This window comes from Acomys minous (assembly GCF_964271855.1).
Source record: "Acomys minous genome assembly, chromosome: 17".
NCBI lineage: Eukaryota > Metazoa > Chordata > Mammalia > Rodentia > Muridae > Acomys > Acomys minous.
Window position 1 is genome coordinate 22,718,661 of NC_140500.1, and position 27,944 is coordinate 22,746,604.

The window sequence follows — 27,944 nt, forward strand, 5'->3', positions numbered from 1 at the left end:
GTTTTTCTTTCCCACTGTACAAGTGTACAGCTCTGCAAGTCACTCTACAAACAACTCCAACAGTGAGGACTCCAGTGAAATCCCAGATGTGAGCACTGGGAGAACCAGTACCAAACACCACCCAAAGTTTGCCGACAACCCCTCTTTCCTCCTCCCATCTATAGTAAGTACAGAAAGGTGTTTGGGGTATTTTTACCTGCAGGAGAATCTGAGTAGGTGCCGGAGGAGTTGGATTCATTCTTGAACTTCACCTCTGCATAAGTAATTTCTGAAGCCATATCGGAAAAAAAAAAAAAAAGACCAGCCTTCCTCAGAAAGCGCACCTCTTCCTCCCCCTGAAGCCGGCGGTATGTGAGAACCAGACACGGCAACAGGCTGTCATAGCACACGATTGTATGAGAAGAGACCTGTCCCACTGGGATAAACCACATGAGAGTGAGAAACTACTGCATAGAATTGTTCAGGAAACGCAAGAGATGCAACTTCTTAAAACAAGAAAATGAGAATTGCAGCTCTCAAACCTACTCAGTGTGGTATGCGAGTGCTATAAAGTGGGAACTCAAAGGAGGAAGGAAAGAAATAGGGAGAAGAAGAAAAGAGGAACCATGCTATTAGGGAACTCTGTCCTAAGACATTTTACCACAGACATTAATTGACGCACTGCCATATGCAAATATGGTTTCGTGCCAACCAGACAATTAGCCAACACTTAAAGGCACAACATTGACTTCTGACTAAACGGGCAAATTCTGATACCATATTCTAAAGGACCATTGGCCCTCACCATTGTGTGGGCTCCCACCTCCCACTCAGCTGCCCGTAGCGTGGAGAAGGCAAAGCTCACACTCCGTTCCTTCTGAACGCTCTGCTTCCTGCTACAGTTTATAACTAGCTACATGGGGACTCGCCACTCCCTCTGCTCCTGGCCCCATCCAGAGCTCCTGAAAACAGCTCTGCTTCATAGCTGTGGGAAGAGGCTATCTCTCTCCTTATGCCTCTCTTCCCCCGCTCGCTCGTCTGCACTCCTCAGCATAAACCCCACCCATTCACTGCACTGTCAGAAACAGTTGAGAGAATCAAATGAACTACAGTGTGGAAGACGGGAAAATTAAAAGTGGTTGCTAACGATCCGATCATCTGGGACTCTCCCATAGACGTCTCCCAGTTCACACTCACAGGCTCAGCCCTCAGTACTTCCAAATACTTCCCTTCTTTGACTCTCCCCTAGCTACTCCCAAGCTCCTACACACAACAAGCAAACAGCATGTGTATGTATAAGAAACGCAGAGAGAGAGAGAGAGAGAGAGAGAGAGAGAGAGAGAGAGAGAGAGAGAGAGAGAGAGTGTGTTTGTGTTTCTAGGTTTTCTCTTGCTTTTGTATCCAAACATACTGAAAACCATGGGTTCACTCTACTACCCCCATTTTAATGTAATGCCACAGGTTTCATTTTATTTCCCAAATGTCAGCATTTCTAACCTACTTCTGTGAGTGAAAAAAAAAATCTATGTTCATTATTTCTACCTCGACTCTCAAGTGATAATCTCTTGAATGCTACCCATTTCCTTTCCACAGTGCCAACCACCGTCCGCTAAAACACCTATCTCTTCAGGATGGGCTCCAATCCTCAGGTCAAGCCCTGAACTGATGCCATCCTCCCGTTAGCTGGATGTTCTCTGACAGGGCCAGACACGGTGCTGGCATTCTCACAGCTTGGCTGAGGAAAGCCTCCTTCACCCACCTTGTGCTAATCCCTGAAGAGTCTCCACTTAGCCTCCCTGAGGCTTTAGCACTCCACCAAGGTCGCCTCGATGGGCAGAAGCCCTCATCATCCTAAAAGGAATTGAGTGGCCACACAGAGCTATCCCACCAGGTAGATGACATCCTTACCTTGCAAGTCTCAGAAACCCATACAGCTCTGCCTTCTACACAGACACTCTCCTCGACCTGCTTGTCCGCTAACATCCAATGCCAGGTCATCCACAACCAGGCAAGGATGCTCCTCATCTTAACAGGCACCGACATCCCACACTGAACTTTCCACCATATAGAAAGGCCACTACCTCTGGCCTACCCTCTGTAAGGGAAACTCTTTTCAACCTTCTGTGTCTCTGAATCCTGAGCCAGTAGGAAGTCAACACTATGCTTGGGTGCCGTCCTCACCTCTTCCAAAAGCTGAGCTGTGCCTCACTTCTCTTGTCTCACCAGAAGAGAGGCGATAGGTACCCAGGGCCTTAGCTCACCGCTGGATGTCTAAAGACCTGAGTCCCAGATGAATTGGATACTATGGTACAGCCAGAATACCCACAGACAGGCTTCAACATTCTGTCCAGGTTCCTCCCACGCCCCTTCTGCCCCAGCTTGAATAGCTCTTATGATAAGTGGAAATCCAGACCTTCTTCTGTAACTATTACAATGCCTAAAATTTCAAAATCTTACCTCACTAGCCCATGGATTGCTGTGTCTCCTCCAGCACTGATATTTGCTGTTTAAGGATGGCTAGGCCACCAAGCACACACTAGCGGTGTGACATCTCTGTCCTAATCCTGCCAGCCAGTCTCTACATCGGTCACACACAGAGACACTTCACCATTTGAGGCTGGGCTTTGTGACTGAGCTCTGAGCCTGCAGGTTCCTGAGGCCTCCAGCTCCCTGCCAGTCACGCCATTAAAACCAAGTCTTTCCCTCCCAGCAGGTATCAAATGCCAATCGCTCTCCTGCCCACATTCCATCCTTCTGTGCTCCGATTCTAGGTTAACGGGGCCTTCATGAAGATCTTCCTCTTCTCATCTATTTGGGGTCTGAGTCACCACAAGTGGCCTCGTGGGTGGACACTTTCCTAACCATGCTTGAATGCACTCCCTACAAGTAAGCACTCCGTAGCGTAGGTGCCCCCTCACCTCTCAGGCTCTGATGTCTCCCACCAGGCTGCTGCTTGTAGGCTCACACCTCAATCCAGACATTCCCCTCACTGCTTGGGCTCCAGCCCTGCTGTCCAGCCAGCCCCGCTGTATCATCACCCAGCTTGAACTTTCAAGTGCGTCAGGCCATTGCTGCCCCACACCCCACCCAACCACAGACGTTCTCCTTGCCCTTCCCACACCATTCTTTATTCAGTAAGTTACCAAGAGACCGAGGCACTGCCAGTAAATAAAACCGGATATGACAGAGAATATAAAGTCCCGCATAATTATTAAGCCTATCAAGTATTTCCAAGTTGATAAATGTCCCTACATACCTCTCCATTCCAGTCACAGATGCTCGGGAATTTTACCCTTTCAGCAAAGTGGAATTGTAAAGTTATCATATCTCACATACACTAGAATAATTCCAATATCTAAGTGGCTTGCAACAACAAGTATTTGTCATTTTCATATGTCCTTAGGGCCTGGCTATGGGTCATTGTAATTCTGTTCAACTTCTTTGCACATATATCATCTTGGGGCCAGGATCATAGAGAATCACAGCTCCATGTGCAATAACAGCCTCCTGTATTTAGAGAAGTCAGATTCATTCTTGTTCTTTTGGTGAATGAGAGTCACCTGGATGCACCTGTCAGTTGAGGTTGAACACAAACTCTATATTTAAAAAATGTGACAAAGACATTGAAACACAATTCTTTTACAGGGAAGTATTTAAGCACTTGGGAACCATCACAGCATCTATTCTTAGTCCCTCTACATTATGTACTCAGGAGACATCTTGTAATTGAGTTCCAAAATGGAACACTAGCCCCAACCACCGTAACACAAGCATAAAATAGTAAAACTTGTGTTTTATTATTTCTGACATTGAAATAAATTAGTATGGTATGGATTTAGTGTTGGGTGTGTGTTATAGTCATTTTTATAAAACTGTGTTTGTTTCTCTTAGTTTATTTCTTAACCCAGCTATCACACAAAATACTGACGCCATTTTATATTGGTTTGTAAGGCTTTACAACACAGTCTTGAGCAGTTTAGTCTATGCTTTCCTGACTCCATCTTTGCCAAAATCCCCAAGTTACTTGCTTTCTGGATCTTTCTTTGTTCCAGCTGAATCTTCATCTCTCCTTCACCTTTTCCTATGGTTGAGCCCCCTACTTCTTCTTCTAACTCCTCCTCCTCTATCTGTCAGGAAGTTCAGCCCTATTTTCTTCCCTGCTCAATGGCTGGCTGTAAGATGCTTCATTAGCATACAAGAGGACAATTAGGGATCATCATTTATACAACACTGAGATCCTCAGAACAAGACTTGCAACCAGATATGGGGGATACAGAAATCAGCATTTGAATTACACAGTAACCTTGTGCCAACAGGTGTGTGTAGTGTACACTATGGGTTCTGTCATGAAGCAGTATGGGAACTCCTGTGAAGGTGATGGTGCACATTTCCCTGTTCCCTTACATCCGCATTTAAATCATTTGACAGTTGGCCTGTCCAAGAAAGACTTTCTATGGCCATTTACACAGTTTGTGGGAGCTTGCCTCTCTAATTCTTTGGAATTCCTGGAGCTATTGGAAAGTCTTGCTTTATCATGGAAGACATGAAGCTTTATGCTGCTCAGTTCTCTCAGAGTTCATGCTAATATTTCTGTTGGAAGCTCACCATTCAGAAACACTAACCATGCGATTAAAGTGTTGAGCCTTTGAGCCATGAGATTTTCCACCTGGCAGGGAAGTGATGTTGAAGACTGAGTTCATGCTTAACAATCAATCAGCCACTCACACCTATAGAATGGAACCTAATAAATATGTGAACATCAGAGCTCACATGAGAGCCCCCTAGTTGTCCTATTCTGTATATTGCCACTTGTTTACATTCTAGAAGATGCATATATGAGGCCAGTGGACGTTCCCTATTTGGGACCTCACCCTATATGTATCTCCTTTTAGTTCTGATTTGTATCTTTTGATATAATAAAACTGTGATCCTAATAGAGCATAATCAGTAGTTCAGTAGGTCATCATAGCAACTTATAAATTGGATCCTCTAAATCTGCAGGCTGTTGATTATAAGTAAAGGCATCCTTGGTAACTCCTGGACTCATGGCTTGAGATTGAAATGAATGCAATCTTGTGGAGATGTGGCCTGAATTTTAGGATGACTTTAATTACTAAATAAGATCTTTTTGGTTGTGGCTTACCAGAAGAGCCAAAGAACCTTTTTTAGGGACAACTGGGGACATACAGGCGAAAATCACGCTTAATATCATAAAATAGTTGTTAAGTTCTCTAGGAGTAATAATGGTTTTTGGTACTGAAATATTGGATGGATATCGGTTGGTTCCTCGACATCCATCCACAGGGAAGAGACTATGCCTAATGTGGCAGGCACCAAGGTTGGACAACAAGAAACACTGGAGGGGCCAGTAGAAGGTTGTGTCTTCTTAAGCCTGCTGTTGATGTGGTTCACCCAGTCCAGGATCAGCTATTTATTGGAGGCCTACATCAGTCTCCTAGCACCCATAGAACCTGACACAGTAACCATGGGCACCAAGTTCTTGCATGGTTCCTGGCAGGTAGTCCAGGAATTGAAAGACAAGAAATTACTGATGGCAAAGGGACACAAACTGCCAGATAAAATAAGAGTAAATACTAAGGGTCAAAGTGACACTAGGTAACAATATCTCCCTGTGTGTCTAAATTTGCTTAAGAAGATCTTAAATGGTCTAACACCACAAAACAAACAAACAAAACAGGCAGCAGATGTTACCCTGATTGTGGTAGCCACTGCATAACACATGTCCATATCAAGTCAAGACACTGTGACATAAATAGACATAGTTTATTTGTCAATTACACATCAGTAAAGTGAAAGATACAGGAGAAAGGGGGTAGAGGGACCACACTATACAATGTTACCAGTAAATAAGACTTTGGGAAGCTGAGAATGGACAGAGAGACTTGTATAATTCCACCTATGCATAAAGAGTCTCCTGTATAGTCTCTGGTACACGGAAAAGTCTCATTATATAAAAGAGTGATGAGTGAATAAGTAAGTATACATTTATACCAGTATCATCACATGTGCAACCATTTACTGCCTACCTAAAATTCTGTGGACATCTCTTCCACATGAAGAAATTTCCAGGTGAGTGTGTAACTGTGGATAACAGTGCAATCACATGCCCGTGGGGAATGCTTGATTCATAAGTACATTTTCTTCACCTGACAAATTGACTTCTGTTTATTACTGCAAGGGGCGTCACCCCAGCCCCATCTATTATACCGATGATGTAATATAACGCATAGCTCATTGTCACTGCTGGCCTCGCCTTTGTGCCAGAATCTGAAAGAGAGAAAATAACATCAGGTGTTTCCTACAATAATGCTTGAAAAGAGTAAGCAAGAGTAAGCAAGCCTGAGGATGAGAATGGAATTTGCAGGAAACAGATTCAAGTATGTACAAATAAATCATTCTCCATCACCTGTATTAGACATTTCCCTAAGTAACAGGGCCCACCACACTCAATGTAATATAAAAGTGATACTTAATGGTTCTCGCAGCACACACCCCAGGGGCTACTATTTCTTCATGCCTAGGTCTTGGTGCCCCGAGACTGTAAACCCATGGTGCTTATTTTTCTTTTTCTTTTTGTTTTAGTTTTTGTTTTTGTTTTGAGACAGGGTTTCTCTGTGTAGCCTTGGCTGTCCTATACTCACTTTGTACACCAGGCTGGGCTTGAACTCACAGCGATCCGCCTGCCTCTGCCTCCTGAGTGCTGGGATTAAAGGCGTGCGCCACCACTCCCAGCTTCCATTGTGCTTATTCATATGCTGAAAAGGTCTATTCTCATCCTCATGTTTTAATGAAGTTTTTTTTTATTTTACAATGCAATTATTTAAAAGACTGAAGAACCAGTTAAAATATCAAGATAATCTACTTGTTCCCGTCATCTAGGACAAGTAATTTAATAACCTGTATTCCTGGTTTCCTTCTCTGAAAACTCAGAATGACAATAATATCACTACATGTTTTTCACAACAGATATCAGGACAGAATATAGAAACATACAAAGATATTAAGACTTTTTAAATCATTACATCAACATGAAACACAACAATATCAGATTGAGGCTTTTGATTTATGAAAAATAATAAGTTATGATCTTGACATGAATTTTTTTTTATAAAGATAAAAATAATGGCTGGAGAGGTGGCTCAGACATTAAGAGTGCTTGCTGCTTTTCCAGAAAACCTAAGAGTTCTGATCCCAACACCCATATAGAAAAGGTCATACCACCTGTAACCCCCAGCTCCAAGGAATCTAACACCCTCTAATGGGCTCCATGAACACCCAAATAATCATGGCAGACATTCACAGAATACACAGATATATACACACAAATAAAAATAAATTAAATCCTATTTTAGAGATATAGATGAGACAAAGCATAATAAAATACATCTGTGTGTAAAGACCTTGGTTGGCTGCCCTGGGTACCTACCATTCTACACTCTGCAAACTCAATTCCCTCATCTCCACCTGGAATATCAATAAATGCGTCACACAGGCCTCCTGTGAGGAGTAAATGGGGAGTAAAAGTAACTCCATCCCCAGCAGTTAAGGCAGAAGTGGGCTACTTTAGTTTCATACTGACAGCAGGAACACCCTAAATTCACCTCATGCTACAGGACCCAGGACTCCTCTAAGTGACTCTAGACTCACGTCGCACTCTCGTTGTAAGGTGTCTGATCAACCCATCGCCATTGTCTGTCACCTTCATCCCTCAGCCCTATAAAATAAGCAGCCACGGTGTCCAGGATCCTGGTGATGAAATCCTAAGAGGGAAGAAAGATACAGCTGTTAGCCTGGGTTAAATGCTTCTTATTCTGTTATAGAACCTTTCTAGGATCTTTTAAATTTTATTTTCCCTGATGCTGAATTATAGAGTTCAATATGATGCACATAGGCACATACATAAGAATAAAGTTGTAGTTGTAGGGAAATTTTAATTCAGGCCATGGCTGCTCTGGCAAGAGATCCAAAGACCTTCTGGGTCTGTGTGATCCAGCTAGCAGGCAAATCCCAGGAGACAGAGATGAGCAGCTCTCTGAGCTCAAGACCAGCCTGGTTTCAGGTAAACACCTTTTAAGGCCAGCATTTAGGAAACAGAGGCATGCCAATCTCGGAGTTCTGTTCAGGCAGTCAATTCTTTTGAGAGTGAGTTGAGAGGCAGTGCAGTGGGGTCAGTTCTTGGTGGTTCAGTTTGAGGACCTCAGAGGCAGTTTTTACCAGGAGAGTTTGCCAAAGGGAGGGTGAAGAGAGAACAAACCAGACACAGGTGAAGACAGAATGAGCCAGGCAATGAGAAGTATCCAGAAGATTAGAGCACATTGCTAGAGTTGGTTTGAGACCAAGCAGTGCTATTCAGAAACTGAGAGACGCCAGGTTGAATCAGTCAGCTTAAAGAGGAGTTTGAGTCAGAACAGCTGAGTTGAACAAGCAAGCCAGAGGTCAGAAGAACTAAAAAGGGTGAGCTTATTCAGCAGTAAGTCTCAGAGGCTCAAAATACTTAAGGCCTAGATAAGACTATATGGAGGCTTGCAGAACTAGGCCTAGGTTAGCACACAAAAGCAGTAAGCATACTAGACAGTAATTACATCTGGCGAATAAAAGATACTTTTACACCTAGTTCATCTCTTTAGGCCCTTAAATATTTTTTTCAGATTTCAAACAGAAAGTTTACCCCTGCCATCCCCAGTAGTACACATCTTCTCTGGCTGATCAGGTCACAGTAAAAATCATCTCTCATGTTTTCATGACACTGCAAACAATCTGTGGCCATGATCATAGTGAATTCTCACCTCAGACTCACTCCCCTCTTTTCTTCACCAACACCATTCTTGAAAGTTGTGCATGAGAGAACTTTGCACATTTAGTCGTTCTCCATTTTTTAAAAGATTTATTTATTTTATTATTGTGTATACAGTGCTCTGCCTGCATGTATGCCTGCAGGCCAGAAGAGGGCACCAGATCACATTATAGATGGTTGTGAGCCACCATGTGGTTGCTGGGAATTGAGCTCAGGACCTCTGGAAGAGCAGTCTTAATCACCTCCCCCCCCCCCCACCGCCACCCCCTCCAGCCCCTCATTCTACATTTATAACTTCAGAAGTTTTGTTTCTGGTGGTTGGCTGTGACTCTCCTGTTTCCCTACGCCCTCTTCTGTTAGGCAGTTGGTACTGCAGGAAGCATTAGACTGCTGAAATCACAAACTGGTCTTTCAGGCAGAAACATTCCATCCTTCCCTCCACCCTCCTGTGCTGCATTTCTGATGCCGCGGTTCCTTGGGGCTTGTTAAGCCCCACTGAAGTAGAAACAAGCTTTAGCAGGCAAAGGCTGAAACAACAATGTCTGCCTATCTGATGGAAAGCCTTCTGCAGCAACACCAACACCCACGTTAACAAAACCCCTTCTTAGTATAACCAGGCAGACAGCAGGCCCAGCCCAAACCTCACTCTCTCCCAGGATGCACCTGCTCTTCCCAGCTGTGGATCACCACCAGATGAGCACCCATGCTGGAGCACTTCTCCTCACACTCGCTCCAAGATGCAGAGTCACTGGAAGTGAAGTAGCAGTTGGAGCCAAATGGCTTCCAATTCTTTGGGCAACAGCTCCAGACTTTGTCTTTGGGGGGAGAAGGAAATGCAAGTGCGACGTAATTGTCATTTTAAAAGTTGCTTTTGTACAGAGCCCACATGGAAGCTGGGACTCCCAACCTCTCCCAGATGCGCCAAGGAACCCCAAGAAACCGGAGTCTACTTCCATTGGCACAATGTCAGGGCCCCTTTGTCCTACTGGGGTGCCAGAAAGATCCAACGAGGTCAAAGACACCACAAGAAAACATACAAAACCAACTAATCCGGGCCCACAGGAGCTCACAGAGACTGAACCACCAACAAGAGAGCATCTATGGGATGGACCTAGGCCCCCTACATAAAGATAAGAGGTGCGTAGCTTGGTCTTCATGTAGGACCCCTAACAACCAGAGCAGGGGCTGTCTCTGACTCTGGTACCTGCCTTGGATCCCTTTCCTCTGGCTGGGCTGCCCTGTCTAGCCTTAATAGAAGATGCATGTGGTCCTACTGCAGCGTGATATGCCAAGGCAGGATGATTTCTATGGGAGGCCACCCCTTACTTGAAGAGAAAGGGAGGGGGAAGCGGGAGGAGGGGAGAGGAGAGAGGGATGTGGAGGAAGAGAGGGAGGGGAAGCTGCTATTGTCATGTAAAGTAAATTGATTAATTAATTAGTGAAAAAAATAAACTAACATGAGGTTAAAAAAACAAAGGACACCCAGCCTCTGAAGATACAATGCGAAACAGTCTGCATCTCTAAAGGAGAAACAGAAAGTTCTCATATTACATAAATATATACATAAAAAAAAAATATATATATATATATACCATCAGCAAAGATGTAAAGAACTGAATGGAAATTTTATATCTGAAATCTATATTTTAAACATTCCGTGATGTTAATTGCATCCAAAAGGCAACAGAGATATCAATGAATCTTCAAGGGAGTAAAATTGAAATAGAAAAAAAAATAAAGTCTCATATAAGGATCCTAAGTGTCAATATTCTTCATAAGATAAATGAATCTCAAACAATCTCAAAATTCACAGAGAAGCACAAAAGACCCTGAACGGCCAAAGCAATCTTGAGGGGAAAAAAATAATGTTGGCGGTATCACCATAGCTGACTCCGAGCTATCCTATAGAGCACAGTACCAGCACAAAAGCAGGCACGTTGACCAACGAACAGAAAAGAGAACCACAGATATAAATCCACATATCTACACGCTGCTGACTTTTCACCAACAGTACATATCAGAGGAAGATAGTTTCTACAACAAATTGTACTGGGAAAGCTAGCTACCGACCTGCAGAGGGGTGAAGCTAAGATCCCTAGCCATTGTATATTTTAAAAAATGACTCTAAAATAGTCTAAATGGATTAAACACCTTACTGTGAGTCCTGAAACCTGGAAATTGTTACAGAAAAAAAACTAGGGGAACCATGTCAAGATGCAGGCACAGGCAAGGACTCCCTGAATAGGACTTCGAGCTTCTGTGCAGCTAAGGTAACAGCTGAGTGAAGAGAGAGATCTCCAGAGAGAGGCAGGTAGTTCAGATAAACTTAAATGGCCTAGGGGAACATGTGCTTCCCAAAAGGTGCCGTGCTACGGACAGTAAACTGTTCCTATGTGGGGCCATATGGTGTATTCCAAAGACATCTCAATTACAGATGTCAAGACAATAGAGAAACTTTGCTCACTCGGGGCCGAAGTGATGAACAAACAGCCTAATGCATGCCCGTCTCTTTCCTAAACCCAAGCAGAACGCCTCCATAAGTCCACCTTCCAGCTTTTTTTTTTTACTAGAAGAACAAATTCTCTGTTTAAATCTTGACTGACTTATACTTTGTAGACACTGTAGCAGAGAAAGCCACAAGATCATCACACACACACACACACACACACACACACACACACACACACACACGCACATGCACACACACACACACACACACACACACACGAGGGGCTAGAGAAACGGCTCAGTGGTTAACAGTGTGTGCTTCTCTTGCAGAGGCCTGGAGTTGAGCTCCCAACACCCATGGCCACCTATAACTCCAGTTCCAGGGGATCTGACACCCTCTTTCTGACATCTGCAGACACTGCACTCACACAAACCCACAAAGAGGCACACACGTATAACGTATTTTAAATAAAAAATAAATCTAAAGCACACACACACACTTGAACATAACTCCCTGGAGATGCCCACATTCACACCATCAGATTTGCTTCATTTTCCGGGAGTGCTTTCTGTTTCTAATAAAAATCCAAGTCAGCCCCGTGTTGAGTCTCCCTGAAACTCTTCGCTCCGTTGAAGCTCGGCAGCCACATACCCCAATTATGCCTGATTGGAAACCTCCAAAAAGAACTGCACAGGCAGCAGCAGTAGGGGCAAGGGATGCCGCCATGTGCCCGTAGTGCCCGCTGCTGATGGATCTCCCTGAGAATCTAGTTACAAATGCTGATTCTAGACACACTGAGTTTTACCTTCCAAGAGTGAATGCCATTTTGTACACTCCAATTCAGTATAGTTCAGTTCTTTCATAACTGTTTTTTCTTCAAGAAGCTGAGAATACTTTGTAAACAGTGCTGTAAAACAAAATAAAGACCGTTCATTTTCCTGGTAGTACTCTGAATTGATTGCTTACTTCTTACTTTGTTACATTCTTTATAGAAACAAAATTTATAAATGTCCAATTACCTGACTAGTTGAGAGCCTGCCTGGGACATATTCCCCATCACCATAAACTAAGTGTGATGGCTGCAGTCCCAGCACTTGGAAATTGGAAGCAGGAAGTCCCGGGGCATCCTTAACTACACAAGTTAGTAGAGTTAGTTATTTGCTTAATTGGTTGGTTGGTTAGTTTGGTTAGTTAGCTAGCTAGCTAGTTTACTTAATGCCTAGCCTGGGCTACATGAGACCCCACCACAAAAACGAAAACATCCCATCACCCCACAGCCAATATAACCTTACTCCTGTTGGACCACGGATATCTCCCAGAAGAGCTGCAAGGATGGGTCAGATCCCTCATCCTGAGTATTCTTCGACATTTAATGGAAGGCACACTAAACGTCTACGTCTTAGGTGATAAATTCTTTTAAGTATGTGCATAGCCCAGAAAAGGTGAGGGATAAGTGACCTAACTGAGAGTAGAGCTGGATTGCCTAAGGATGGAAGCTATAAAATAATTTCGTTTTCACTCTCTTCTTTCCTTCGCCTCCCTCCCTCTTCCAAGGTCTTCTCAGAATCCCTACACTTTCATGGTGTTCCTAACTTAAAACTAACTCACCCATCCTCAAGAAACTGGCTTTTATCTCCCACTTGCTCCTTGAGTTGCCCAGCACATTCTGACTTTTGTTTCTGCCAATTTACCTACCAAACTATTCCTGAAATGGCCCATCCATGACTCTCTATCAGCCCTCGCCCCATGAGACCTCTCGAATTACCCAAGCCTGGTTGTTTTCCTCCTTAGCTCTTGGGAGGTGGTGTGGCTCCTCCACTTTTGCCTGGTCCTGCTTGCTTCCCGAGTTCTCTCCTTCTCCACCCACTTCTCTTACCGAGTCCCCTATGTCTTTCTCTTTCTCCTTCCAATTCCTCTTCCTTCATGATATTGCATTTTTCCTGGCTTGGCAGGGTTGGGGGTTCGACGAAGTGATTGCTTTGCTCGTTCGTTCTGTTTTTGTTATTTCCTGCCTATAAGCAAAGGTCTTCTAAAACGCACTCCTCTTTCCTAAAATATGTTAATGAGCCCAGCTAGATCTGTGCGTCTGAGGCTTAAGCGTTTGCAAACAAAACTTACGTCATCATATTCCAAGACAAACCTGCTTACTCATCTCATTCCTCTTCAGATAACCTCGTGACTGTTGACTTTATGAGATCGGAACATTAGAGTCATATCTCACCTCCGAGTCCCCTAGTTGCCAGCTCTCGATACCGAACAAAACTTTACCCTCCTTGTTGGTTGAAGTTACCTCCTCTCCTGTGCATCACTAGCACGATTCTCAGCTCAAGCCCCCCAACCACTTCTCAAATGGATCCTGCAATAGTTTTCTAATTTCTCCTTCCCTTCATTTTCACACCTTTGTAACAGGACACCCCTGTAAGCCCATTTTGGTTTTAATCATCTCCCACTTCAGACTTCTCACCGACTCTCTGTCTCCGTGGCACATTGCAAAACTGGACACACTGTTGGACCTTCCCTGTCTCCTCACCCACTCAGATGATGTCTTTGCAGTTCCGTACTCAAGAAACTGGGCCTATTTCTACACCTCCTGATCTGATCTGCCTTTAAAACTTTCTTTGGCCACTAAAATACACAAATGCAAACAGCTCTTAGCTCCAGTGCTGAGCTTGGCTTGCTGCTAGCATCTGACCTGGAAGGCAGGAGTTGTCATGGGATGCTGAGCTCCCTGTAACTGGTGCATGACTCCATGAGAATGAGGAAGCTCACCTAGGACCCATGGGAATATCCCAAGAGTGACCAGTCAATAGTCCAACCAATCTACTAAGTTTCAGGTTAGCTAATGACTCAGCAACAGCCATAGAAAGAATAAATAAATTAGCAGAGAGGAAACAGGTGTAAGACGGTATGCACTATTTTATCATCTGAGTCCAGTTGGTCTTTCTCCCCTACAGTTTCATTTCTAAGTCCTCCACGCAGCACTACACATTCAGTAATGCACACCTATATTTGCCCATAGTTTCCGTGCTCCCGTAGGCCTATGACATTGCTGACATGCACGGGACTAGATTTCATCTCCTCTGAGCTTTTCTCAGCCCCCTCTGCTTGCTTCTTCATTCTTACCTGCATAGCATTTCCCATACAATTTTTTTAATACTTTTATTTTACTGTACATGTATAAAACAAACCACATACAGCAGGGAGAACCATGTGACAATCATGAGAATAATGAGTTCTATACATGTTACATTCATAGTGACTTGGCCATCTGCATTCCCATGCAATTTTTTAAGCACTGGTTTACTTGAGTATTCTCTAAATTTCTTGAGACTAGGGGCAATAGCTCTTTCTGGACCCTCTAACATGCTGCCCAATATACAGTAAGTGAATATTACTAATTATTGAAAGAATTAATGTACCACCTCCATAAAACATAGTTTATGGTTTTTAATTTTTTTATAAACGTGGAAGCTAATCTACAGAGAAATTAGCTATTTTTTAAAGTAGCTTTCATGTCTTGCACAGTCTGGAACAGAAAATAATTATATAATTAGAAGGAGATCCACTGGAGCCCTGTCCTTGGAACAGCCCTGTCCATCTCTTCTTGTCCCTTCTATTCATTGGAAAATGTAGGTGTCTGTGCGTCCAGTGGGGCTGTCTCCTAAATTCTGCTGGGGACATACAGATGCATCCTGGGTACTGGAGTCTAATACAGATGCCCAGGATTTCACTCTGTGACTCCAACAAGCATACACATGCTTCTCTAGTGATAATGGTTTTAACAGAAGAGTGATTCTGGAACAGAGCAAATTTTCAATATTATCTATCTTCCCAGAAAAAGGTTCTTTTTCAGGTTTCTAGGTAGCCATCTGTGTAATGGGTACCTTGTCTCCCCCTGGTTTACTGTCCAACCAGCATACTTACTGATCAGAGCACTGGCGAATAAGATTGTCAGCAGCAGGAAATATATTATGAGTGAGGTCAGGAGGACCTTGGAGAATTTACAACAACTTTTTTGAAACCCACTCTTCTTTTGAGGAGCTGAAAGGCAAACAAAATTCATTTTCTGAGTTCTGTTTATATTTCTTCTTCTTTCTCCTATTCTTCTGTTTCTGAGCATGATCTTAAAAATAAATAATGTGCTGTTTGAAATAATAGTAAATAATCGTGTTAATTATAGAAACATTACAATATATAATAATTAATCCCTGACATTGAGTATTGTTGCCAGTATTTTGATATGTATCTTTCCAACAAGTTTAAAGCTTTTACACATAAATGTGTATTTTTACATGATTAGAACATAAATACTGATTTGAGACTATTGCTTTCTTTAACACTAAATCATGGAATTTTTTCCTTTATGATTTTTTGCTTTATTTTTGAGACAGGGTCTTGGAATGTACCCAAAGCAGACCCTGAACTCATTATGTAGTCCAAGCTGCCTTCAAACTCATAGCAACCCTCTGTCTCGGCCTCCTAAGTTTTGAGATTACAGGCATGTGCCAGCATATCTGGAAGTATACTTTTTAATATCATGATGTCTTCCTCTTCAGCTTTATAATGATTGCATAGTGCTTCAATATATACTTTAAAAGCCTTTGAGCTTGCTTCTAACTTCAAAACATGCAACAGGCGAGAAGTCTTCATATATCTCCCATTTTATGATTTAAAACCACTACATTTTTAGTCACTACTTCTAAAAGAGTTACACTACTGTCCAACCATGTGAGGTCCTGGGTTCTGTCTCCATCACTGGATGGAGGTGAGGGAAAGAAGCTACTCAACACTTAAATGCCAAACAGATTATGGTATGTTCTCAATTAGAGAGGGGGAAATTATTGTACTGTGGCTTAACATTTGAAACAATATGTTACACATATTTATGTGTATTTATATGTAGAAAAGATGTGATAACATATGTGTGTGTGATCTTCTCTAGATGGTAAAAGCAATGACAACACCTTCTCTTTTCCATTGTACAGTCCCACGACTTTTCACATCTGTTTACAAGCAACACACTTGGGTGAGACTCCAGGGACCCAAAGACATGGCCAGCAACTAAGATCATCTGGTTTCGTCTTTACTTCATCACTACCTGGGAGCAGCAGAAAGTGCTTTCTTACCTGGAGAGTCTGTGCTGATGTCTGAGGAGTCAATTTTACTTTTGAAGTTTGTGTTAATATAAATGTTTTCTGAAAACATGTTGAGAAGAAATCTTCCCCTGCCTTCAGAAGATGTGTGTTATTCTTTCTTTAAAATACCTCCTGAACAAGACACAAGAGTGGCAGAGAATTATCCCGATAATGAGAGCTAGGGATGAGAGGCAGGAATGGACAGCTGCCCTGAGCTCGCAGTATGACGTCCAATGCCCTAACCTGCAAAGGGAGAATCACAGACTGAAGGTGCACCCGGTCCAATCATAGGACTACAGCGATACCAAGAGCAAAAACGGGGAGAGAAGAAAACAGGAAGAAATGGAAAAAGAGGAACCAGGACACTAGAGACGCCAAAGTCCTCACAGAGTTGAGGTTCTGACACTCAACCTGAGGCAGCCTCCACACGAAAGACCCCTTTACCCAGTTTACACTGATTCCTACTCCTGACTCCTGAAGAGTTGCCACTTAGCCTCCCTAACACCACACTCAAGTCACCCCAAAGGCACTAGTACACACTCTAGACTGTCTCACCACACAGGGACAGTGTCTTCACCCTGCTCCATTTCTGGGACCCACGCCAGCTCTGCCTTATGCATGAGTGCTCTCTTTACTCTCTGAGAGCCCAGATCCTCCACATCCCCCAAGGATTCCCTCTTTATCTGGAAAGTCACTGAGTTCCCAGGCTGTGTTCTTCACTCCCACCCTCTGTGCCTTGCCTGCCTCCTGAAACCCATGCCTGGTTTGTCCCCTCACCCTGCTGAGTCTCCAAACTCAGGCTGACTTGAAGCCAACTCTTCTATGTTCTGGTGCCCATCCTCACCTCTCAAACTGCCAAGGTGTCACACCAGGCTGTCCTCCTTCGGGTCCCTCTGCTCATTCCTACGTGGTTCTGACTTCCAGTGAGAAGTGCCCTCAAGCATGGATGCCTGCCTCACCCTGCTTGAGCTCAGGCTCTCTGCACCTCCCCGCTGCCAGACGCAGCTGCCCCTCTGCTCTGCTCTCAGCCTCTGGCACCCCACATCAGGCTGCTGCTTGTGGACTCACTCCCCAGTCCAGACACTTCCTCACCAGCTGATATGCCCCTTGCTGCTTGGCCTCCAGTTCTGCTGTCAAGCCAGCCCTCTGCTCAGTCAGGCCATTGCTTCCCCATGCCCCACCCTACTACCAACACCTACCCTGCCTGAAGTTAAATTATTTAATAAGGAAAGGGGAAATCATTTTAAAGGGATAGAAGAATGTCAAGAGAATTAGTAGTTCTCCACGTGTGGTTCAGGGACCCAGTGGTTTGTACACACACCCATGTGCATGCGCATGCGCGCGCGCACACACACACACACACACACACACACACACACACACACACACACACTCCCGACTGTAATCATTGATTCCAAGAGTCTCTATCATTTAAGCTCCCTACACAAAATAGAGTTCTATAGTTACTTCTATCTCCCTAGGGGAAAAAATTACACTGTGAATGAACTATATATCATCAAAATCCCAGTACCCAACATCAAACACTTATTTTCTCACTCACATTTGATTTGTGCTTAGGGTCGGCCTAAGGCTGACTGGAATTCTCCTTGGATCCTCTCCATGTGTTTCCTCATTCTGGAGCCGAGACCACAGAGTACTTGAGCATGCAATATACTCATATCTATTTTAATACAGTGGTCGGGGACAGTGGCATGGCTCGGCAAGTGTTTGCTGCCAAGCTTCGCGTTTTCTACGAAACCTGACAACCTGAACTCAATCCCTGGATCTCACATGGTAAGAAAGAACCATCTCCTGAACATTGTCATCTACACACACACACACACACACACACACACACACACACACACACACACTATCCCCCCCCTCTAATGGGCAGTATAAAGTTACTCTTTGCCAGACACTGGTGGTGCATGCCTTTTATTCCAGCACTCAGGAGTCAGAGGTAGGTGGATCTCTGTGAGTTCAAGGCCAGCCTGGTCTACAGAGTGAATTCCAGGACCACCAGGGATGAAAAACCTTGTCTTGAAAAGCCAAAGACAACAACAAACTACTATGTTGTAGGCTAGCAAAGTCACTCTTATGATATTGGTCAAAGGCAGTCACTTGAGCAGTCCTATCCATTGGGGAGAAAGACTGACTGCCTTCATTGTAGATCCCATTGGAATATGTGTCAAGAGCATCAAAGTTTAATCCTTTCGCAGAGAATCGTGCAAGCACTTCTGATCAATAGTGCGAACTGGTTCCAATCACTTTACATGATCTAGCTAAAGGATCTGTAACAGCACCCTCAAAACTGTGGCATAAACAGCCAGAGAAAAAATGAACAGAGTGAGGAGACAGAAGGAAAAGCTGTACGTGCAACAGGACTAGTGAACTGAACAAAGAGTTTTCAAAGGAAGAAGTACAGACGGTCAACAGACACCTAAAGATGCGTTCAAAATGCTTGCTTAGCCCTAAGAGAAATGACACTTAAACATTTTTTTGAAACTCCATCTCACACCAATCAAAATGGATACTACCAAGAAAACAAACGACAACAAATGTTGTTGAAAGAGGACCTTCCATTCTGCTAGTTAAGGCATGAACTGGCAGTCACCATGAAAATCAATACAGAGTTTCTTCAAGAGCTAAGAGTAGAATTGCCTTACGGCCTGGCTATTCTACTCCTGTGTAGAAATCCAAAGGAGCCTCACTCATCACTCCACAGAGACAGATCTTGCACATCCACATTGACTGCTGTGCTGTTTGCAATAGATTAGTTATGGAGTCAGCCTAGGTGCCCATTGGCACATGAAGGAAGAGACGGTGGTACACAGACACGTTGGAATTTTTATCCAACTATAAAGAACAAAGTTATGACTTTAGCAAGAAAAAAAGATAGAGCTGGACATTGATACATTAAACAAAATAATCCAGACCCAGAAAGGCAAAGGTTGTTTCTCATATACATAATCTAGATTTTGTGTGTGTGTGTGTGTGTGTGTGTGTGTGTGTGTGTGTGTGACTAGACAAAGGAAGAAAGAAAATTAGTGGTGCATATTAACTTGCACACATCCGGTGACTCCATCTCTCACCCTCCTCAGAAATCGATTCAAAATGATCAGGCTAACACTTAAATGTAAACCATAAAACCACTAGAAAAAAACATAGATGAAATTTTTAAAAAAGAATAACATTGGCGCAGGTGAGATGTCTCAGCAGGGAGAAGTGTTTGTTAACAAGCTTGATGACAAGTTTAATCTCTGGGACTCCAGTGCTAAATGGAAAGGACTGATTCCCCTATGCAAGCTGTCTTCTGACGGCCGTATGCGTTGGGTAAGGCTTTTTGCCTTAACTGGATCTACAGCTCTTAGAGACAACCAACTTTCCCCTCCCAGCAGCTCATATCTTATGCCCAATTCCCATGACCATGGTGGGATTTGGTATGACTTGGTCTTATGTATTCTGTAACATATGTGCAGATGCCCTGACGTACCCAAATGACACTGTTTCCTTATAGTCATCCGTCATCTTTGGCTCCTAAACTTTCTGCTTTCTCTTCTGCAATGTTCCCTGAGCCTTACAGGGAGCAGAGGTGTGGTATGCATGTCCCATTTAAGCCTGAGCATTCTGCAGTCTCTTATTCGCTGCCCTTTGGTCAGTTGTGGGTCTCTATATTAATCATCCTGTATTGCAAATTGAAGCCTCTCAGGGGAGAGTTGAGAGGTGTGTTGACCTGTTTCCATATGACTTTTTCAAAAGGTCTTCAGTATTATTTATCCCTCTTATATTGCTTCATTTGCCCCCACCCTCCTCTTGCCAACCCCAATATAACGCTTCCTGTTTCATTATTCTCTTCTAACGCTTTATAGCTCTATATTCTATCTCCCCTCTTTTGAAAGCCCCTCCTCAGGGCCCTTTAAGAATTGTCTGACCTTCTTGTAGGTTTCTAGGACCCTCTGGGTCCCCCTACTTGCCTATCCTCTATATTTTCCTCATCTAGAGTCTCAATAGGATGTCCTCACCTCTATCCCCGTTTCCTGGTAGGTGCAGACTTTCATGGGACCTGTCCCTTGGGCTAGTGTCGGGTAATAAGTGAGTATATACCATTTGACTCTTTCTGCTTCTGGGTTAGCTCACTCATTATGATCATTTCTAGTTCAATCCATATGTCCACAAATTTTGGAAAATCCTTGTTTTTAATAGCTGAGTAGTATTCCTACAAGAAGAACATTATGATGGCGAGATCTGAGCCTAGGGATTCTGCTTGATCTAAGGCACCATCCATGGACAAAACGGGCAGTCATCATCAAACCCCTACCCAGATCTAGCCAAGGGACAGAACATTCTCCACAGCTAAGTGGAGACTGGGGACTGACTTTCACAGGATCTCTGGTGCCCCATATTTGGCCATGTCCCTTTGTTGGGGAGGCCCAATGGCACTCGGAGGAAGGATAGCGGTCTACCAAGAAAAGACTTGATACCTTAGCACCATATTCAGGGGGAGGAGGTCCCCCACAGCCACTGTCATAGGGAAGGGGGATTGGGGTGAAAGTGGGAGGGAGGGAGGATTGGGAGGATGCATGGGATGGGATAGAAAATGAGATGTAATAGGAATTATTTTTAATTTTCAATAAAAATGTGTTATTATTAAAAAAAAAAAGAATTGTCTGACCTTTATGGGTGTTACAAATAAAACACATGTTTGAAGAAGAGTCAAAGCTAACGTCCACAACTGAGAAGAAATGTGCAACATTTGTCTTTCTGGGTCTGAATTAGCTCACTCAGAATGCTTGTTTCCAGCTCCATTCACTAACACACAAACTTCATAAATTCCATTTTTCTTAACAGTTGGATGATATTCCATAGTGCAAATATAAGACATTTTTATCATTCACTCATCAGTTGATGGACATCTAGGCTTCTTGTATCTTTTGGCTACTGTAGACAGAGCACCAATGGACATAGATGAGCAAGGGCCTCTAGATTAGGATATGGAGTCCTTGGGGACTTACCCAAAAAATCTCCAAGAGTGGCATAGCTTAATCATGTGGTAAACATTATTTTTAGCTTCCTGAGGAGCCTCCACACTGACATTTACAGTCATTACTCCGGTTTGCCCTCCTACTGACAAGGAATAAGTATTCCTCTTTCCCCATATCCACCCCAGCATTTGTTGCTGGTTGGTTTCATTCTTGTTTTTGTTTTGTTCTGTTTTATATTAGCCATTCTAACTGGGGTGAGATTAAAACCTCAAAGAATTTTTAAATTGCATGGCTGATGTTTTTTTTAATTGCTTTCTTCCTTTTTCTTGAGTTGTTTGTTTTCTTCTTGTCTTTTTTTTTTTTTTTGCTTTTCTTTGTATATACTAGATATTAATTCTTTGTCCAATATAAAGAATTGTTTCTCATTCTACGGGCTGCCTTTTCTGAACAGAAGCCTTTAGTTTCCAGATTCTGGCTATTACAAATAAACTTGCTATGAACATAGTTGAGCAAATGTCCTTGTTGTATGGTAGAGCATCTTTTGGGTATATACCCAGGAGTGGTACAGTTGGGTCTTGAGGTAGAACTACTCTCAGTTTTCTGAGAAAGCACCAGATTGATTTCCAAAGTGGCTGTACAAGCTTTCCCTCCCACCAGCAATGGAGAAGTGCTCACCTTTCTCCACATCCTTGCCAGCATGTGTTGTCATTTGAGTTTTTGATCTTAGCCATTCTGATAGGTGTAATATGGAATCTCAGAGTCTTCTTTATTTGTGTTTCCCTGATGACTAGGGATGTTTAGCATTTCTTTAAGTGTTTCTTGGCTATTCGATATTCCTTTGTTGCAAATTCTCTGTTTAGTTCTGCACTCCATTTTTTAACTGGATTATTTGGTTTGGTGGTGTTTAATTTCTTGAGTTCTTTACATATTTTGGATATTACCCCTCTGTCAGATGTGGAGTTGGTAAAGATCTTTTCCCAGTCTGTAGGCTGTCATTTTCTTCTATGACAGTGTCCTTTGTTTGGTCTGTTTTTAGGCCAGCTCTATATTGCCTTTATTACCTTAGCTCTGTGCTACAACTTGAAATCTTGGATAATTTCTCCTGCTGTTTTGTTTTGTTTTGTTTTGTTTTTATCATTATTTTTATTCAAGATTGTTTCAGCTATCCTGGGTCTTTTGTATTTCCAGATGAAATTTAAGATTGCTTATTCAATTTCCATGAAAACTGTGTTAAAATTTTAAGGGGTATACATTGACTCTGAAGATTGCTTTCGGTAGGCTAGCGATTTTCACAATACTAACCCAGCTAATCCACAAGCAGGGGAGATCTTTCCATCTTCTGGTATCTTCTTCAACTTCTTCCTCTGGCATCTTAAAGTTTTGAAATGGGGTTTAGGTAACACTTTTTTTTTAAGAGCCAGAACATTTCTGCCATGGGCTGGCTTGAGTGCATGGGCGATTTAGTCACAAGGGGAAAAGAGAGAAGTGGTTATGGCGCATTACCATGTGTTCCTACTTCCCGTGAGAGAGGAAGTGAGTCAAGCTAAAGAGCTGAATCATTTGATCTCGCAGAGAGAAAATGTGTTCCCTGGGCTGCACCAGCGAAGCAGCTTAAGGCTTTCCCTTGCTTTCCCTCGTCTGTGTGAGCCCCGTCCGTGCGGTCTGCTCTGGACCACCGGCAATCCTCCACTCCGCTGTCTGCTTCCTCCCATCCTTTTGTCCTGTGTTTCTGGATCATGCTGCACATCTGTTGATAAAGAGTGAGGATGTGATAAATACAAAGTCCAACAGGAGAATAGCCCAGAGTGAAATATAATATGAAACAGAACAAAGTGGTGAGGAAAACAGAAACCTCAGAGTGTGGGCAGAATGGCGGGTCAAGTTCAAGTCGGGTGTGCGGATGAGTGCAGAACATCTTAGCCGCTCCAGGGAGCTGGGTGTAAAGCCAAGTTCTCAGTGCATGACCCCCTCTGCAGGACTTCCCAGCCAGGTTTGTCCTGCTGGTTCATATGAGGATTGGTGCAGAGAAGAAAGGCACAACATAACTGGAGGAAGAACAGTTTGATGTGTGATTTTTATTGTCCTTCTTTGGCCTTGTCCAGGGGGCTGAAAGTTGCAGCTATGCTGTGGGAAGGCTGAACCCAATCAAGGTGAAATGACTAAACTCTCAAGGGCCACAGCCCCAATCCGGGTTCTAAGGTAAGCTCTGAACCCATAAATATTTTAAAACAAAAATTACAAGTAGTACTTTTAAAAGTTTTTAGTCCCTTAATATAAACAGTATGAGCTAGTTTGCCCCTCCCCAAAAAAGTCTCTTCTTAAATTTTTCTATAAATACTAAAATCCTTCATTAAAGAAAAGAACAGTCATTTTCATCTCATATAACCTCATTAATCACTACTATTTGCACTGAGGTCAAATTGGATCCTTACAGTCTAGACATAAAGGCTAACTAGAAACAGACGAGCAGTCCCTGATCCAGCAACTCAACCTGAGTCATCTAAGGCTGAGAAAATGAATTTAGAGCCAGGCGGTGGTGGCACACACCTTTAATCCCAGCACTTGGGAGGCAGTGGCAGGTGGGTCTCTGTGAGTCCAAGGCCAGCCTGGTCTACAAAGTGAGTCCAGGACAGCCAAGGCTACACAGAGAAACCCTGTCTCAAAAAAAAAGAAAAAAGAAAAAAGAAAATGGATTTAGGTGACTGAAGAGTACTGGAGCCCTCAGCTGCCTTGGGGAGCTAAAGTAACTGTGTTCTGCACGCCCTTTAATCCCAGCACTCAGGAGGCAGAGGCAGGTGGATCTCTGCGAGTTCGAGGCCAGCCTGGTGTACAAAGCAAGTCCAGGACACAGCCAGGGCTACACAGAGAAACCCTGTCTCAAAAAGCAAACAAACAAACAAACAAATAAATAAAAAAGAAATTAACAGGTCATCAAACTTCTCATACAATAGTCCATGGTTAAAGGAATGCACCCACAACATGAAGAGACATAATATATCTGAGATATATAGATATGTGTATAGACAGATATACACACACATATGTGCAAAAAAATATAGTAAGTACATGGAGCTCAGTATATGGTTTTTTTTTTATATTTACAATTTCAAATTAGCATATTTAGTGTGCCATAAAATAAAATCAACGTTCAGATTTTCTACGAAGAACTGGAAACTTTATTTTTAAAAGCAAATAGTGAAAGTTAAGAGTTGACCAATGCAGTGGCTACAGTTAAGTACTCTGTGGCTGGGTAATGTCACCTACAGTCATCATGAGATCCCTGAGGACACATCTGCTAAGTGTGGAGAGGCCAGAGCTTTGCGGACTCGGTGTTCCGAGTGGCGCTTTCCCGGGCACAACCTCGACAGGTAGAAAGCACTAGATCCAGACTCGATGCTCAGACCTAAGCCAGTCGGAGGTCCTTGGAGGAAGAGGCTGCACCTTCCTACACAGGAAAAGCTGCGGGGATGCCAGTGCAGAGCGCTCAAGCTGCTGTGGCCACCTTATCCTGCATGGGACAGCAGCAGCCACAGCAAGTCCTGAGCTGGGTGCCAAGGGCCATGGGGATGGGGGGCCAGTGTGTGCAGTCCTTGAGGGTGTAACAGGTACAAGTATGAGCAGGTGTGCAGTGGCAGCATAAGCCTGGCCAGATGCAAGCTCTTCAGGCCTGCAGGTGTGCCAGCCGCCCTCCTAGCCTTCAGCATCTCCCTGAAGACAATACACAGACCAGATGCTCTGGGTCCTGCTAGGGGTGACCTCGCCCCTCTCCACCTGCTCCCATACAGCTACCATACAGCGTTGCTCAGTGTCCTCCAAAGATGGGGGTGGCCTCACATTACCTCTTCACCCAGTGGCCTTCCTGGGGTGGAAACTGGATGGAAATGGAGCCCCAGTGGCTGTCAGCGCTGCTGAGGTCTCCCCTCCTACCCACTGTGTCGACCTAGATACAAAGGAGGCAGGTGCCCAGCACTTTCCCACCTCCCTGTGCGTGCTGCCCATCTGGTCTGTGGTCTGAGCAACTTTTGCTTGCTGGAGATCTTTTCAGGTATGAAGTCAAACCGAGGCAATGCAAGAGACTGAGAGTCTACTTTCACATCTGACCACCCGGTGTTCACAGGAATGCTGGGAAATCGGGGCTCTTCTGCAAAATGTGCAAATCGACTGCTGAGGAAGGGTGGCTAGATTGCTCAGGCCTCCCCAATGTGCAAATCGACTGCTGGGGAAGGTCGCCAGATTGCAGAGGCCTCCCCACATCACAGCAGTTAAACTATTTGGACACCGGCGCCCAAGTAACAGTAAGAAGTCTGGACAAACATTTCTTAGACTTCAACAGAAAAGGGAAGCTTGGTCCAGCCCCTCCTACAGAATTTTCCTGAGAAGTAGATCTAGAAAGTAAGACACACACTAGCGCCACTGTCCTGCCCCTTCCCTTGGAGGCTTTGCATTGCCCTTAGGTTTGTCCCACCAAGTGCCAGAGCTTTTTTAAAAAAAAAAAAAAAAAAAAAAAAAGGACATCTTTCAGTTAAAAGCAAGATCTGAGTATTTCAGCCAGAGGTAGCAGCTGCCACTCCACACTCTCACCCTCCTCCCTCTCACCAAAACAGCTACTGCCCCCTCCCCCCGCCCCACCCCCCCCCGTCCCACCCCACCCCCGCCAGGTATGGGCTTCAGTGACACAGGAGACTGGGTTACTGGGGTGGGCTCAGGTGATCGAAATCCTCGTGGCTCCCTGGTCTTTGCCTCTTTTTTTTTTTTTTTATTCTTATTACATCTCAATGGTTATCCCATCCCTTGTATCCTCCCACTCCTCCCTCCCTCCCATTTTCCCCTTACTCCCCTCCCCTATGACTGTGACTGAGGGGGACCTCTTCCCCCTGTATATGCTCATAGGGTATCAAGTCTCTTCTTGGTAGCCTGCTATCCTTCCTCTGAGTGCCACCAGGTCTCCCCATTCAGGAGACGTGGTCAAATATAAGGCACGAGAGTACATGTGAAAGTCAGACCCCACTCTCCACTCAACTGTGGAGAATGTCCTGTCCATTGGCTAGATCTGGGTAGGGGTTTGAAGTTTATGGCCTGTATTGTCCTTGGCTGATGCCATAGTTTGAGGGGACCCCTGGGCCCAGATCTGCCTATCATAACGTTCGAACACAAACAGCTCCTCCGTAGTTCATAAGGAACCTTCCCTGCCTGGCCATCGGGGGGGAATTGTCTGGGAAAGGCTGAATAAAAACAGTTCACAGTTGCCCCAGTGCGGCTTAAATTACAAACCACAGATGACTCTTCGCCTGCCACCTGTGCTCCACTTCCTGAACCAAAAGTGACACTTGTTTTCCCTTCCTTGGGCAGCATAACCCAGAGCGGGAGGGTCATGACATCAAGGGGTGTTTGAGACATTAGAAATTGTTCAACTCTGTAAACGTAGAAGGTGGGTTGAATGTGCATTGCTGTTTTGCAGCAAAAAGTTCAGAAAGTGTAACGCAATTAAAAACCTGTTCGGCTGTAGGTGGCTGATAAATTACCCCGACCCCTCAGGCTTGAAGAGGCAGCTAATTTAGTGTTTCTTATAGGCCCATTCGTTGATTTGGACTCACAGTGGTAATTTTTAGTTTAATATCGCCCTGAAAACACAGACCTTATTTCATTTTGTGACATACTCATTTATTTCAAGATGCTCTGGGGAAAATTGAAAGAGGCACTGAAATGTGTCCATAAAATACAAAGAAGTGGGAACTCATCCAGCACTGAGGAGGGCACTCTGCACTCCGAGTGCACTCAACCGGACAATCAGAGGTTCTTAGTAAAGTGGGACTTTTCTACTTCCTTCGTTTCCATCTCTGTTGGAAAAACAATGAGAAAGGCTCACTTTTAATAAAGTAAAAGTCCCACCCTGACCCCACATAGGACAGATGCCAAGCAGTGATGCCACACACCTTTAATCCCAGCCCTTGGGAGAGAGATATCTCATCCGCAGGCCAGCCTGGTCTATAGAGTCAGTCCTGGAACTGCACAAAGGACTACACAAAGAAACCCTGTCTCAAAAAGAAAGAAAGAAAGAAAGAAAGAAAGAAAGAAAGAAAGAAAGAAAGAAAAGAAGAAAATTCCCCCAGTCACTTCTTCTCTGGGAAGTGAACTTGCAAATCTGGCCACACATGAAACCGAAACCTGCATAAAAATAACTTGAATTTGGGTGTTATGAGGAAGTAAGTGGCTAATGAAAAAGGCTCAGATGCAGGAACTCTGGATGTCACATAGTGATGGCGGTGTGTAGATAAAAATCCCACCTGCATGTGAAATCCTTACAAGTAAATCTCACAGGGAGAAAATACAATAGCAATTGCAAGGAGCTGGGTGTTGGGGGAAACAGGGTTATGATGTTAAACTGAAAATTTCAGATCCAATGTGTATTATGGTGACAACAGTCAACAATTTTGTAGTATGCATATGAGTTTGTTTCTAAACCTTAAGTGCTATTATTACACAAACACAAACAAATGGCCACTGTCTCAGTAACGGATGTGTTAACCAACCTGCAATCATTTCCAAGTGTATATGTACATCAGATCACCACATCAGGCATC

General features: G+C 43.8%; 2 protein-coding genes across 4 annotated transcripts in view; both read right to left on the minus strand.

Annotated features, from left to right (window-relative positions):
• The window catches only part of LOC311588392 (C-type lectin domain family 4 member A-like), an 83,216-nt gene extending 79,325 nt beyond the window's left edge, over window positions 1-3,891 (minus strand). For 2 of the 3 annotated variants that reach the window (XM_084765970.1, XM_084765969.1), the window contains exon 1: window positions 197-3,889. In XM_084765970.1, the coding sequence (XP_084622096.1) occupies window positions 197-431 (235 nt within the window). In that variant the 5' untranslated portion in view covers window positions 432-3,889. Of the gene's footprint in view, window positions 1-196 lie in introns of all 3 variants that reach the window. The other variant, XM_084765968.1, reaches the window with a different exon arrangement.
• Window positions 3,892-5,746: 1,855 nt separating this feature from the next.
• On the minus strand, window positions 5,747-17,482 carry LOC311588398 (C-type lectin domain family 4 member A-like). Its single transcript, XM_084765976.1, has 7 exons — window positions 17,223-17,482; window positions 16,370-16,510; window positions 15,168-15,284; window positions 12,049-12,150; window positions 9,458-9,609; window positions 7,648-7,760; window positions 5,747-6,267 (listed from the first exon to the last, which is right to left on the minus strand). The coding sequence occupies exons 2-7, from the start codon at window positions 16,446-16,448 to the stop codon at window positions 6,126-6,128; spliced, it is 705 nt and encodes a 234-aa protein (XP_084622102.1). The 5' UTR covers window positions 16,449-16,510; window positions 17,223-17,482; the 3' UTR covers window positions 5,747-6,125.
• Window positions 17,483-27,944: the final 10,462 nt, after the last annotated feature.

Bases quoted from the DNA above. Each gene is read 5' to 3' on its own strand.
- LOC311588398 (XM_084765976.1), bottom strand. From the start codon at position 16,448: ATGTTTTCAGAAAACATTTATATTAACACAAACTTCAAAAGTAAAATT. The intron at 12,151-15,167 runs GTAAGTATGCTG...TTTGTTTTACAG, and splicing joins ATTCGCCAGTGCTCTGATCA to CACTGTTTACAAAGTATTCT. The intron at 9,610-12,048 runs GTAAAACTCAGT...CTCCCCCCAAAG, and splicing joins ATGGCATTCACTCTTGGAAG to ACAAAGTCTGGAGCTGTTGC.